The sequence below is a fragment of the Equus quagga genome, chromosome 6, assembly GCF_021613505.1.
Source record: "Equus quagga isolate Etosha38 chromosome 6, UCLA_HA_Equagga_1.0, whole genome shotgun sequence".
NCBI classification, from domain to species: Eukaryota; Metazoa; Chordata; class Mammalia; order Perissodactyla; family Equidae; genus Equus; species Equus quagga.
In genome coordinates this window covers 58,319,786-58,332,943 of record NC_060272.1, presented here as the reverse complement: position 1 = coordinate 58,332,943, position 13,158 = coordinate 58,319,786, and the positions used below count along the sequence as shown (strand labels likewise).

At 43.3% G+C, this 13,158-nt stretch overlaps 1 protein-coding gene across 1 annotated transcript in view; it reads right to left on the bottom strand.

The window, feature by feature from the left end:
- Window positions 1-13,158, bottom strand: part of LRCH1 (leucine rich repeats and calponin homology domain containing 1) — a 191,563-nt gene that overhangs the window by 67,924 nt on the left and 110,481 nt on the right. Inside the window, exon 4 of the mRNA XM_046664360.1 lies at window positions 2,185-2,290. Coding sequence (XP_046520316.1) covers window positions 2,185-2,290 — 106 coding nt within the window. The remainder of the gene's footprint in view (window positions 1-2,184; window positions 2,291-13,158) is intronic.

The window sequence follows — 13,158 nt, the reverse complement described above, 5'->3', positions numbered from 1 at the left end:
TGGAAGCATATGAGGAGGGGTACTCAAGGAGGAGACACAAGTATGGAAATTTGGAAAGTCTTTAAATTCACTGCCTGAAAGCATTATCAATGCTCTTTTGTGAATAGCGTTCTCCAGATGGAGGCAAAAAAGAAACTTGACATTCAGGAAATTATTAAAAAAAAAAAAAAAAGATTTTCCAGTAAACTGAAGTTTTAGCTTTGAGTGTATCTAAAAATATTGAACCTGAGAAAACATAATTATGGAAAGTATAGAAATTTGTAACTGATCTTTTTAGGAAAGGAATGCTTTTAAGGTGAGAGAGTAAGGAATGGTGAGAGAAATAAAAACCTGCAGATGCATTTTCTTTCCACACATTGCTAAATGATTCCAGACAACTGTAAAATGATTAAATTAAACTCCCTCTTGAAAATGAGAGTTCAATGATTTGTGATGATTTCTCAATGATTAACATGAGAGCTTAAATCTAAATGAGAGTTTTCTTTAATGCTAGGAAAGTTTATATGCTTATAAATTTGCTTTGAGTAAGTTCTCCCTTTGTACTTGCTTAAACCAAGAAAAACAATTCCATCCATTCAAAAAATGGGAATGCACAATGACAAAGTGAAAAATCAGTGCTTTCATACTAAGTCATCTCAAGTAATAAAGCCACGAATCTTCATGCTGAGATAGTTTCTAATTCAATTCTTTAAAATGCTAGTCAGCATGAGAAGGTGAAGATGGCCGGCAGACCCCTAACCCTCCCATCTATGAAGCACATTCCATTTTATAAAGTTCTTTCCCTTTCATGAGCTCCGTCTGTCTACCTTCAATAACGAAGTATTTCAAAGCCAAGATCAAGAAGCAGGAACAGAATAATAAAAATCAGGAAGCCCTCAAACAGCCGCATTAGCATCACATTAAGTGAATGCTCACTGTTTCCAAATATATGCTTTTGCTTTGAGATACCTTTTTAAATATATGTTTGAAATCGAGCATGCCTAGTGTCCTTAAACGAAAACGATGGAAATCAATGTGATCTTTGAAAATCGCAGTATGCTTTGGAGAAAGCATTCTGAGTTCTATAGCTCATCCACTCATGCCTGATTCAGGCCCAAAGGAGGATCCCAAAATATGAAATTCAGATCCACCACCACCGACAAGGCAGCTTGTCAAAGCTCCTAATGGTACAAAGTTTCTGAATAAATATATCTTTTTACTCAAGCTCCAACATAACGTATCAGAGGGACACACTGTGGAAGCCCACGGCTGCAGAGAAGTGTTTGCCCGAGTCTGGCTCCTGCGCAGGGCTGCCTGGGGGCGCACCGAGTCTCAGAGCTGAGGCTCTGGAGACATCCTTGCTTCTAGACTGGGAGAAATTCACCAAAACTATGCGATTTCAGTCCAAGAATCACTTCAGCAGGGGCAGTGCCCTCGCCTGAGGAACAGATTTTAGATACAAGGGGTTCCCCACCAGAGCTCCCAGATCCGCAAGGCCAGAACCCCCGACAGCTGGATCTGCAGGACCAAACATGTCAACTAAACTTTTGGCTTGATGTTCCAGAAAATCATACATCCATCCCCAAAACCATTCACTCTGCCTTCTGCTATGAGCTGAACTGTGTGCCCCCAAAATTCATATGTTGGGGTCCTAACCCCCAGTACCTCAGAATGTGACTGTATTTGGAGATAGGGTCTTTAAAGGGGTAATTAAGTTAAAATGAGGCCATTAGGGTGGACCCTAATCCAAGATGCCTGGTGACCTTATGAGAAGAGGAGACTAGGACACAGACACAGAGGGAGGATGACGTGAAGACAGAGGGAGTAGACGGCCACCTACAGACCAAGGAGAGAGGCTCAGGAGAAACCAAACCGGCCCACACCTTCATCTCAGACTTCCAGCCTCCAGAAGTGTGAGAAATAAATCTCTGTTGTTTAAACCGCTCAGTCTGTGGTACCGTTATGGGAGCCTAAGTAAACTAGTGCACGCACACACACACACACACAAACACAGTCTTACCCAGGGCAATGACTGTTTCTGTACCCTTGGCTAAAACTAAACGCAATTTTTCTGTTGCCTACACGTGAAACTCAAATTATACTGAATATTAATAGGCATACATAAACATGACTAGACCCAACTTCACAAAAGTGAACAAAAAATAATGTCTCCCATTCTATTTATTTTTCCCCTTTCTCTTTTACCTTGTGGTAAAACTTTAAGGTAATTTCTTCTGACGTTCAGTTCTCGGAGAGATTTCAGCTGCCCTATCTGCTGGGGCAAGGCTGTGATCTCGTTGCAGCTGACGTCCTGTATGGGAGGCAAAGAGAGAAAGAATAAACGCCTTTCCCCAGGAAATCAAGCACTTAGTGTGAACTCGCCTGAAGGAATTTAAATGTGAGGAAGGACAACGACACAGGTACATTCTTATGCTGGTCTCCAGGTCCCGCACCAAGTAAGGCTTAGCACAGACAAGAAAAGGAAAATGCAACATCTTCTGAGGAGAGAAAAGAGACAAAAGAAGGATGTTAGTAGCATTTGGTAGTTCCTTGGCTCGTCTTTGGCCGCTGCTTTCACATGTTTCAATCTTACTTAATTCTCATAGCAAACCCATGAGGCAATATTACTATATTACTAGTCTAATATTTACAGTTCGGAAAACTGAGGCTCAGGAAAGTTAAGTCAGTTGTCTAAGGCTGCAGGTGCCAGAGTTAACACTCGGCACCAACTCCCTGCCCACTGTTCAGTCACTATCCCACAGAGCCTCTAAACAGAAGACAACGCATTCTTCATTTTACAGTGAAAAACTACGCATATTAATACACTGTTCGGATGCACTATTTAAAATGGACTTCTCACCAGAGGGCTGGGAACCTTGGACCTATAGACACATTTTACAAGCAAGACTATAGGGTATGAGGATGGTGTCTTCTTTGCTTTGGAAGACTAGCACTCTATTAATGGTTGATTGGAACCACCTCCTGACACATGCACAATGGAGGCCGAGACATTTTTAATCTTCTATAGACTTACTGGCCCTGCTCGTCCTTCTCCTGTCTTGCTCTGGAAGTTACGCTCTGCTGCTCTCCACCCCCACCCCTCAGCTCCTCCTCTAGTCTAGATCAGCATCATCTCTCACCTAGACATTGTAACGGTCTCCTGATTGGTTTCCATGCATCAACCTCCTCCTCAGACCCATCCTTCACGGAGTGATGATTTACAGAGTGTAAATTTCACTATGTCATTCGCCGGCACAAACATTTCCAACAGTTCCTCAGGAACTACAGGATAAAGCGCCAAGCTCGGCAGGAAGGCCAGGCTCTACGATTTGGGTCTGCCTATTTCTCTGTGCATGCCCTCTCTTGCTCCTAGACTCAAGCCGTTATCTCTGCTTGCAGTTTCAATGTGTACCAAGCTCTTTCACAGTCCCAAAACTTGTTCATGCTCTTTCCCTTCCGGGTATGTCATTCCGCAATATTGTCCTCCTGCCCCACTTACTCATCTTTCAAGATTTAATTCAAGCCTCGCCTCCTGTCCAAAACCTTTCTCAAGGCTTCCACCACCTCTCGTGCTCTGATCTAACACCCATGGAGAACTGACCACTTTTCCATGTGGTCCTACAGTCTGTTACTGTTACTGCTCAGATGTTTGGTCTCTCCTATAAGCCTGTGTGCTCTTAGATGGAAGAGACCATGTATAATTCACTCCATCTTCCTGGTGCCAAGCAGAATGCTAGGCAGGTGTAAAGTAAGGGATTAACAAATATTGGATAAAATTTCTAAAGTCCTCTTACGTTGATGCTCCATAGTGCTGCATTTTATTCCAGCTCACAGCTGGGACCCCAAGATGCTCCAACATACACACCAAATCTCTTGCAGGTCCTGCTTGGTATCACGGAAACTACAGATATATCTGCACTACACATGATCCCAATGAGGTCAAGTCGTTAAATATCCCACATCACTGCCGATCCTGCAGAAACTCCCCCTTTTAGAAGGCACCAAAGCCTGGTTTCAGAAATCGTTTGCACATTCGCTCAGAGGAGATGCACTCACCCTTGACCAATCCCCTGAGACCCCGGGCTTCAAGTAAGAGCAGGCTATACAGAACACAGGGCATCGCTGCCCTCGAACTGCATCTCATCTTAAAAGTCCCCAGGGCACCTGCCAAGCTGTCAAGGCCAGGAGAGTGTAAATGAATATCACTTGATGAAGAGGAATGATACCGCTCCTGCTAACAGGAATGAAGCTGCGATTTATAAAGGCTGAGCCCACGCCACACAACCAGCCGGCCGTCCTGTTCTGTACTCAGCTGGATGACAGTGGGGTGTGGCATGTGACGGGGTAGGAACACTAGGTGTTCAATGGCATCGCTGCCAGGCTGGCTGTTGCTGCCTTGCTCTTGGCCCAGAAACGTCACACAAAATTTTATGAAAAACATCCCTAGAGTTAAAAAAAAAAAAAAACAAAAAAAACACCACAAGCACATGTGCAGAGACACAAAAGTCTAAGGAAGTAATTACAGAATTAGGAGGTCCAGCGATCTGTCTCGTCACTCCTAGCCCCTCACCGAGGCAGTGACCTACTCTGCCTTTCTGAATATACTTCCACACATGAGAAGTGAAAAGTGAAATGCCATCTTTTCCCAATTACTACAGCATTTGATCTGGCACAGATGTCAAGAGCAAATCCTCTCAGTGAAAGCTTATCTTTCTTTGCCTTAGCCAAGCTACAAATAACCAACAGGTACTGTTCCATTCTCTTTAAAAAGAGCCCTCACACAAAAGGACCGTAGGTAGGCTCTAGAAATATATTAGATTATTCTATTGGACTCACGACCATGCACAGTCACGTTGACGATGGTCAGGGGAGGGGTGTGGGGGAAGAATTAGAATTATTTTCCGTCTCTAGAGAGAATTTATGTCATTGACATCTAAAATAAGTTTTTGTAAGTTTGTGAGTGACAGCATGAGAAAGACCCTTTTGTAGTTCATGGGAATCACAGATTTTTCAATGTGAAAATGACAATTTTCAGAAGTTTCAAGGACATAATTTTTAAAAGTCTGTCTCTTAAGAAAAGGCGGGGGGAGAGGGAAGCAAAAAGATAACACGTATTTTTATGCAGCATATTCACAGCATGAGCTCTCATGATGTGAAATTCAGCCTGATGCCATTTTTCTGTGTGTACTATATTCACCTGCTCTTGACTACTCCCTGGTTAGCCAGAAATTACAGTATGCTGTTAAATATAAGGTAATTTTTTTCCAACATATATTTCTAACAAAATGGCTTTATCAAAGATAAATTGCCCTCAGCTATATTTAAATACTTATTTACCAGTAGGGAAAACAGTTACCCAATTTACTTAAAAAAAAAGAACTTTACAAAATGATAAAAACAAGTTTTTCCTTCTGACTCACAGGACAGAACATCTGTAGACAATTAGAAACACAAAGTCCAATTGTCCATTCACATTTAGAAGGGTATATGGTGAAGGTCAAATTGTTTTAATAGTTCTCTGCACTGCTGTCAGTTACTTCCTGTTCTGCCAAAATAATGGGGAAGAAATGCCCAGGCAGATCTAGCGTATAAGCAAGATAAAGATTTTTCACTATTGTGTAATCAATGTTCGTAGAAAATTGTGCAAAACTCCCTCCCAGCTATGGAACCTTGCCAAATTTTAAAGAGGTCATGAATTTCATCACAAAAATAAAACCCCAAAGGTAATTATGTTCTCCATTAGCTGGGGAATGGGGAGGAGGAGAGAGGGTAATAGTCCAGGTGTTCTGGGATAAGATATTACAGTTTCAGTACGGTAAGAGCAACATTCCTAGGATGGCCTGGTTCTCTAGAACATGTCTGTCCCTAATTAGCCTAAGATTAGGTATGGCTTTCGTTGGAGTTCATTTAAAGTAGACATGATTTCGGAAAATAAATCTTCAAAATAAACAATACTAGTGGCTCACACTTCTGAAATGAGCGAGAATTTACCAAGCTGTGAATTCCAGACTCAGTGGCGTCTTTGAATAGCCACATGAGTCCCTCCTGATTTGTCTACTAGCCTTAAGCTATGTCTTACACATGAATTATTCCAGGCTACCGTGAAATCAAATTACCATACATTTGGTGTTAAAATATTATAAATATACAGGTAGTCCAAAACAATCGTCATAAACATTTCACAAATAGTAATTCTATGCTTTTTGATACAGACGTGAATCTAATTCTTATCAGAACAACAAATACTCAAAGTCAAGTTTTTATGGACCAGCCAGTCTAATTTTGTCATTTAGATAAAAAACAAAATAGAGAATTCTAACTAGAACTCCAAATATGCGTATTTTTCACTGGTTTAATCAACTTGCTTTTAAGTAATCAAAAGAACAACTGTGGAAGTTAAGATTCTCATTTCTTCACAGCCCTTGCAGGCAATAAAGGAAGTCTCTAGAAGTGTTAAATGCACACTGGAGATTAACACATTTCTGTTGTTCAGTGCTAGTTGCTAACTTACCTTCAGAGCGCAATGATTACAAAGATTTAAAGCATCAGAGTAAATTCAGGGATTATTAAACTGGGCGATGCTCACTTTCAGAAAACAGCATTGTTAAAAAAGACTTGAAGTGTTTTTTAAGAAGTGACCTCTAATGAAAACCAACACAAATACAGTGCCAAGATGATTTTGGTGAGAGAAGATTTGCAGTAAGACCAGGCCACACCGTGGACCTGTATGTGGTGTTCTCAAGGCTACCTCGCTCTGACTCTCAGGTTTTCAACAACTTCGTGTGGTTAAACTAGGGCTTAAGTTGTATTTTTGTAATAAATCTAGCTCTTTATTTAGCTGGAGGAAATGCAAACATCCTGACAGAAAACACAAGGTATTAAACACTGGTCTCCCATTACGTGACCATGCCCTTTTTTCGAGTATGTCTTCTGTATGACTCACTGTGTAAGTTTAAGTAAATGTCTTAACCTCTCTGTGCCCATATAAAATGAAGAGGCAAGATTAAATAATTCTAATTTCCTTCCAAAATCAGGAAAATCCATCTACCACATCAGAAATAAGGAAGAGATTTTGTTTGAAATATAGATCTTAACTGAGTACTAATGTCAATTTTGATTTCTGAGCAATCAAAAACCTCAACGCCTATAGTAAGAACTTCTTTTGTGTGTGTGAGGAAGATTGGCCCTGAGCTAACATCTGTTGCCAATCTTCCTCTTTTTGCATGAGGAAGATTGCTGCTGAGCTAACATCTGTGCCAATCTTCCTCTAGTTTACGTGGGATGCCGCCACAGCATGGCTTGACCAGTGGGGCTAGGTCCGCGCCTGGGATCTGAACCTGTGAACCCTGGGCCGCTGAAGCAGAGCACACGAACTTAACCACTATGCCATTGGGCTGGCCCCATAAGAACTTTTTAAAATAAAAATCAATATGTTCATTTAAACCTGAAACTTTTTCCAACACCCTCTGGTTTGATAAATTATTACCTCTCAACACTTACTGAGCATCTCTTTCTGGTATAAAACTTTACTTCACACTCCTCCACATCTGCACAAACACCCCACCCCATAAGAAAGGCAGAGACAGAAGCAACAAAGGAGCCTTGAACAAGCCATGGGTTTCCGATTGTCTCACAGAAACCAGAGGTGAGGAGCCATCTCCAGAGACCACGAATGGACAAATGCGTATGGCAGACACATGAATGGACGTCTCCACTCTACCCACCTCGGAGATTGGAATGCTAGGCCTGAAGATAAGGAAGAAGGGATTTCCCTCAGAAGCTGCCCAACACAGCCCATGTCTATAATCAGTCCCTGAATTCAAACTCTCCACACATCCAAACAGTTCATGAAAAAAGGATTAAAAATAGTGTGTCTAGTCAGGTCCAGGCAATACGCCTTCCCATCAGTTATTACTTGAGTCAGGCTCTGTGAGATTTTTGGTTGTACAAACAGGTTTCTGAACCAGTGCTATTGTGTTCTCTTACAAGAAGGTCATACCCGGAAGATGCAATTTTCATACACTGCATGAGTTGCATGAGGACAGCATGGAGAAAAACCAAATAAGAGACAGGCGACCTCTGGACCCCCGGCATGTCAGCATGCACAATCAACGAGAAGACCCCTAGATCTTTGGCAAATGCCCCATAAAAGGTTCTCAAATTTATTGTGTTCTAACTTAGTGTGTCTGTCTTCATAGACGTCAGTTAATTATAACATGTGACATTCACACAGTATCTCTTACCAACTATTGAACATACCTCATCCTTCAGGTGTGATTGACAGTTAGAGAACCATGTTTCCAAGAAGTCAGCATGGTTTAAATGAGTGAAATGAAGTTTAGTCAACACAAGAGAAGTCTACTGACGCTCCTGCCTGGCTGTGGTTCCTCAGGGAGCAAACCTTCAGACAGACGCTGCCCACTTGGACCACACCCTATTTTCGTAACATTCTCCGATTCACTGTCAGCTGGTCATGGCCTGCCACGACTTTGGTGGGAAAACCACTTCAAGTAGAACCAGGCAGAAATCAGGGCCACTCTCCATGAGACTCTTACAGCCTAGATGAGGACACATCAGCACAGCTGCACTGTGCTGCAGAAAGGGTGTGGGTTTTCACCAGACAAACCTGCTTTGCATCCCAGCTCCACCATTTCACAGCCCCACGGCTTTGAGTAATTCTGAAATTCAATCTTGTTTGTAAAATGTAGATATGATACCTCCCGTGCTGGGTTTTTGTCAAGAGTATATGAGGGGCCGGCTCCGTGGCCGAGTGGTTAAGTTTGTGCATACCACACATCAGGCCATGCTGTGGCGGCGTCCCACGAAGCACAACTAGAAAGACTTACAACTAGGATATACAACTGTATACTGGGGCTTTGGGGAGAAAAAAAATTTTAAAAAGGGGAAGATTGGCAATAGATGTTAGCTCAGGGCGAATCTTCCTCACCAAGAAAGAAGAAAAAAATGCATGGGCTCTAAAAAAAAAAAAAAGAGAGTCTATGAAATAATACATGTCGTGTACCTAGCAGAGTGCCTGGCATACAGTAGATGCTCAGTAAATGCCACTGCTTTGTTTCTTTCCCTGATAGAAAGAAGACACAGATACAAAGCAACATACTCAAGCAGCAACAGTTCTGAGGCAACAAGCCGTATAAAAGTAATTCAAAGTGGCCAAGGAGGTCAGAACATTCTGGATCATTCCCATCAGAAATGACCCTGGAGGGCCAGGCTCCATGGAGCTAAGATTCCCTAAGTTCTCCTGCACCTGAAACAATGTGGAAATACATCCAAGGACAGCTCAGTCGGGCTTCTTCATGGAAGGAGGCACGACTGCTTTTCCATATTCCCAGCACAATCTCAATGGCTGGACAGGCCAATCAAGGAATAGGAATGCTTTTCGTTTTAAGAGTCTTAGGTAACCGTGACACATTTAAAAAGGTAAGATACTGTTTTCCAACTCTGATTCCTCTCAAAAATGAGGAAGGACGACCCCTTTCTTGTAGATGGCTATGGGGCTTTTGTTTTTTAAGCCAATGATGACTCTGGAATGCTCGGCTCATGCTTGGAAGAAAACAAGAGTTTACAAGTCAGTTTCGGGTGCTCTTGAGTCTAACGTGAAAGGTTTAAAAATATTTCTTCCAAAATAGTTCCACAATGCTCAGAGCGTAATCGGCGGAGAGAGTTTCTCAGCACTCAGGTGGCTTACCGGACACTGAAGGCTTGGGGAGCGCCCAAATTTTTTAACAAGGTGGTTACCATGTAACCACAAAACAGAAGCCTCTCATGCAATTCTACAATGACTTCAGGCTCTCCGGGGAATTTTTTCCAACGGATCGCTAAAAATCCTCTGATAGGGTTACCTATAGTAACACTACTATTTTAAGCAAAAAGATCAAAGATAAATAAGAACAAATGGAAACTAATCTTTTTTTAGTCTGTGACCTTAAGCAAGGCCAGTCACCCCTTGTGTTTAAATAATGTCAGCTTACTAAATTTTTACCAACCTCACAAATAAATGCTTTCTACAAAGATCAAGCTTGCTCGTACACATGGGTCAGCAGAGCAGAAAGAACACAGGCTACAGCGCTGCCCCGGCCGCTGGGCTGGCCTCTAGCCACATGTGGCTACTGAGCATGAGGAATGTCGCTAGTCCAATCCGCCTGTGCTGTCAGTGTAAAATACACACTGGATTTTGAAGATCTGGTATGAATAAAATGAATAAAATACCCCATTAATTTTATATTGCATACATGTTGATGTAATAATATTTTGGCTATCTTGGGTTAAAAAAATATTAAAATTAATTTCACTTGCTTCTTTTTTTTTTTTTTAATGTGCTACCGGTACATTTAGAATCACATTTGCCGCCTGCATTATCTTCCCATCAGACTGCACTGAGCGAGGCTGTTTCAGCTTAGGTTACAAGTTAGCCTCTCCAGGGTTACCTTCCATATGTCACTCACCATCTCTCTGCCTTGAGTCTCTTCAGTTGTAAGATGTCAAGAGCTTGGACTAGATGCCTTTTAAAACCTCGCTGGCTCTAACATTCTAGGACTTGAGGGTTTAACGGTCACTGCTGGTGGAGAAAAGACACAAGGACTAGCAGATGACAGTGCTGTAAATAAGGGGCAAGGCAGACTTCCCGAGAGCTGGGCTCTGCACAGGATGCCTAGGAAAGCTCAGGGCGCCCCTCATAACCACCCAGCAGCTCGTGTGTCCCAAGGCTGGAGACGGTGCTGTTCCACTTCTGCTGAATGCCAGCCAGCAGCTGACAAGGGTATTTGAGGAAAGCCCTGCTCTGGTGTGGGGCTGGCTTCTGGCCTCAGCACATATGCCACCTATTAACTGATGAGCAGATCTGCGGCTCGAGAAGCACAGCTGCTGGATGGCATGCTGTCGGCTTAAGCCCAGGGTGCAGTGGAATAGAAACACATTCCGGCTGCCAAAAGGTTCCAGAAGTCTGATCTCACCAGTGTGCCACCCATGGGAGGGAGCCCGAGAAGTGGAAACAAAACCAACTTGCTATGCATATTGTCTGCAAAGCCCAATCCAAATTTTAGCAAACCTGGATTTTGTGGCTTATCAGACTCACAAAAGAAGTATTTTTTTCTTAAGCATGTAAAGATCAGTTTCATCTGAAGAATTATTCTGTATTTTTTGCTTTGTTTTGTTTTCTGGAACCAGTTAAAATGGCACCTTCTGAATTAACTTGGACTGCAAGATAAAGTCATTCCCCCAACGTGGCACGGCACTTGGGAGTCCTCCTCGTCCATCCCAAGCCACCTTTCCAGGCCCACTTTCCACCATTTGACAGCAGCATTCCATTTTCAGCAAACATTTATTGGGTGACAGGCACTGGGATATGACAGCAAGTCAGACGCAGCTCCTGTCCTTAAGCAGCTTTCAAGGTGTGGGGGGAGCTGGCGTGGAGGATGGCAAGTGAGAAGACAAATGTGACTCCATGAAAACTCCGCGACAAGTACAGGGTGCTTGCCTCAGGAGCACTGACTCGGGCTGGAGGATCCGGGAAGGCTTGTTGGAGGAAATGAGATCTAACTTGGCTAAGAACCAACCCAGAGAAGAGGAGAAGGAAGAAACAGGCCATGTAGAAAGAGTGAGGTGTCCCAAAGTCCAGAAGTGAGGAGGAACAAGGTCCATTCCCAGAAGGCTGGAACTCAGAGACGGAAGGGACCAGGGGCAAGAGAAGAACCTGGAGCTGAAGCAGGGGCCTGACTGTGGGGGCCGTAAATGCCCTGTGAAGGAGTTGACGCTGGCTTAAATCTAAGGCAGCGGCCAGGGGAGGGAGCATCCAGCCCCATTCCACCTGGCCTCTGCAGGAGGGTTGTCTTGCCTTTGCATAAGCTGTCCCTTCTCTCTTGAATGCCTCCTCCATCACCGCCTTCTTTTTTCCATCAAGGAAATCCCACAAAGACTTCTGTAAAGGGCCTCTCAAAGGTCTCTTCCCCTCTAATGCCTTCCCAATTCCAAGACTGAATCAACCATTTGTTACCCCATGCACACGTGTCTTGTAATAGAGACTGTGTGGGTAGGCGGTGTCTGCCCAAATTAATATCCATCTTCTTTCAGAATTGCCCTCCTGGTGGCAGCCGAGCAGCCGCATCTAGGTAATGTGACTGTGTGCCTTGGGCATCAGTGGTTGTGTCAGCAGAGGACACCGGACCCAGATCTTGCCTCTCTCACTTAGAAACTGGGGCTGAGAGATGCTAGTAGGTCTCTGCTAAGTGCTTTAGCTGGAGGACATTTAAACTTGGGATCTGTGGGCTGGGCAACCTCTCCACTGTACAGAGAAGAACAGAAAGCTGAGCGAGAAAACAAACTGCTGTCATGGTTCTTGACAACTTCCCAGTGTCTTGTTCTAGTCACTCACGATCCCCCAGCAAATGTCCTGATGCTGAGTGATGGGAAGACCCCTGCATCCTTATAACCAATCCCAACTCTCAGTGTGACCTAGTTGGAACAGGTTTCAGATATCGCTATCACGTAAGTCCTGAAAAAGGCACCCTTTTTAAAACTCTAATGTCTTTACACAACAATTACTCATGTCTATACTAAGATCAAAGTTCATACACATAGGACACGGGTGCTGTCACTTTCCTAGCCAATTCCCACTACAGACACGACTAGGGGATCACAGCACCCTCTACCTGGGCCTCACAAGCCGTCACCGTGGTGTTCCAGGTGGCCGCAAAGAAATTAACCGGAGTTGGCACACAGGAGAAGAGGTATTGGCCACCCTTTCTAGACTGGAATCTACCTAAAGAAAGGTTCTGTGTCCTTTTCATGGTTGTAATCACAACATCCAGCTCTCTGCTTGACACAAGGTCGGAAAGGAATAATGCTCGCTTGGAGAATAAATTATGACTATTCTATTTTAGCCTGATTGCTCATCCTTGTCTCTTCGTTCACCCATCTTGGCTCAATGGAAGTCTAGAAAGCATTCATTCTTTCCCATTCTAGAAACAAGGTAATTCAATTTGTAGTAAAAGAGCTGAAATAGAGCAGCGCATCCTGGCCTCCCGTACACACTTACAACCCATCTCTGCCCATCTACAACCCGTTCTTTCTTATCTCTGGGGATATGGCCACATTTTAATGTTACATCAATTTAGGGCAATGGTTACTAAAATCCTTACAGAATCAGAGCGTTCTGTTCCTTCC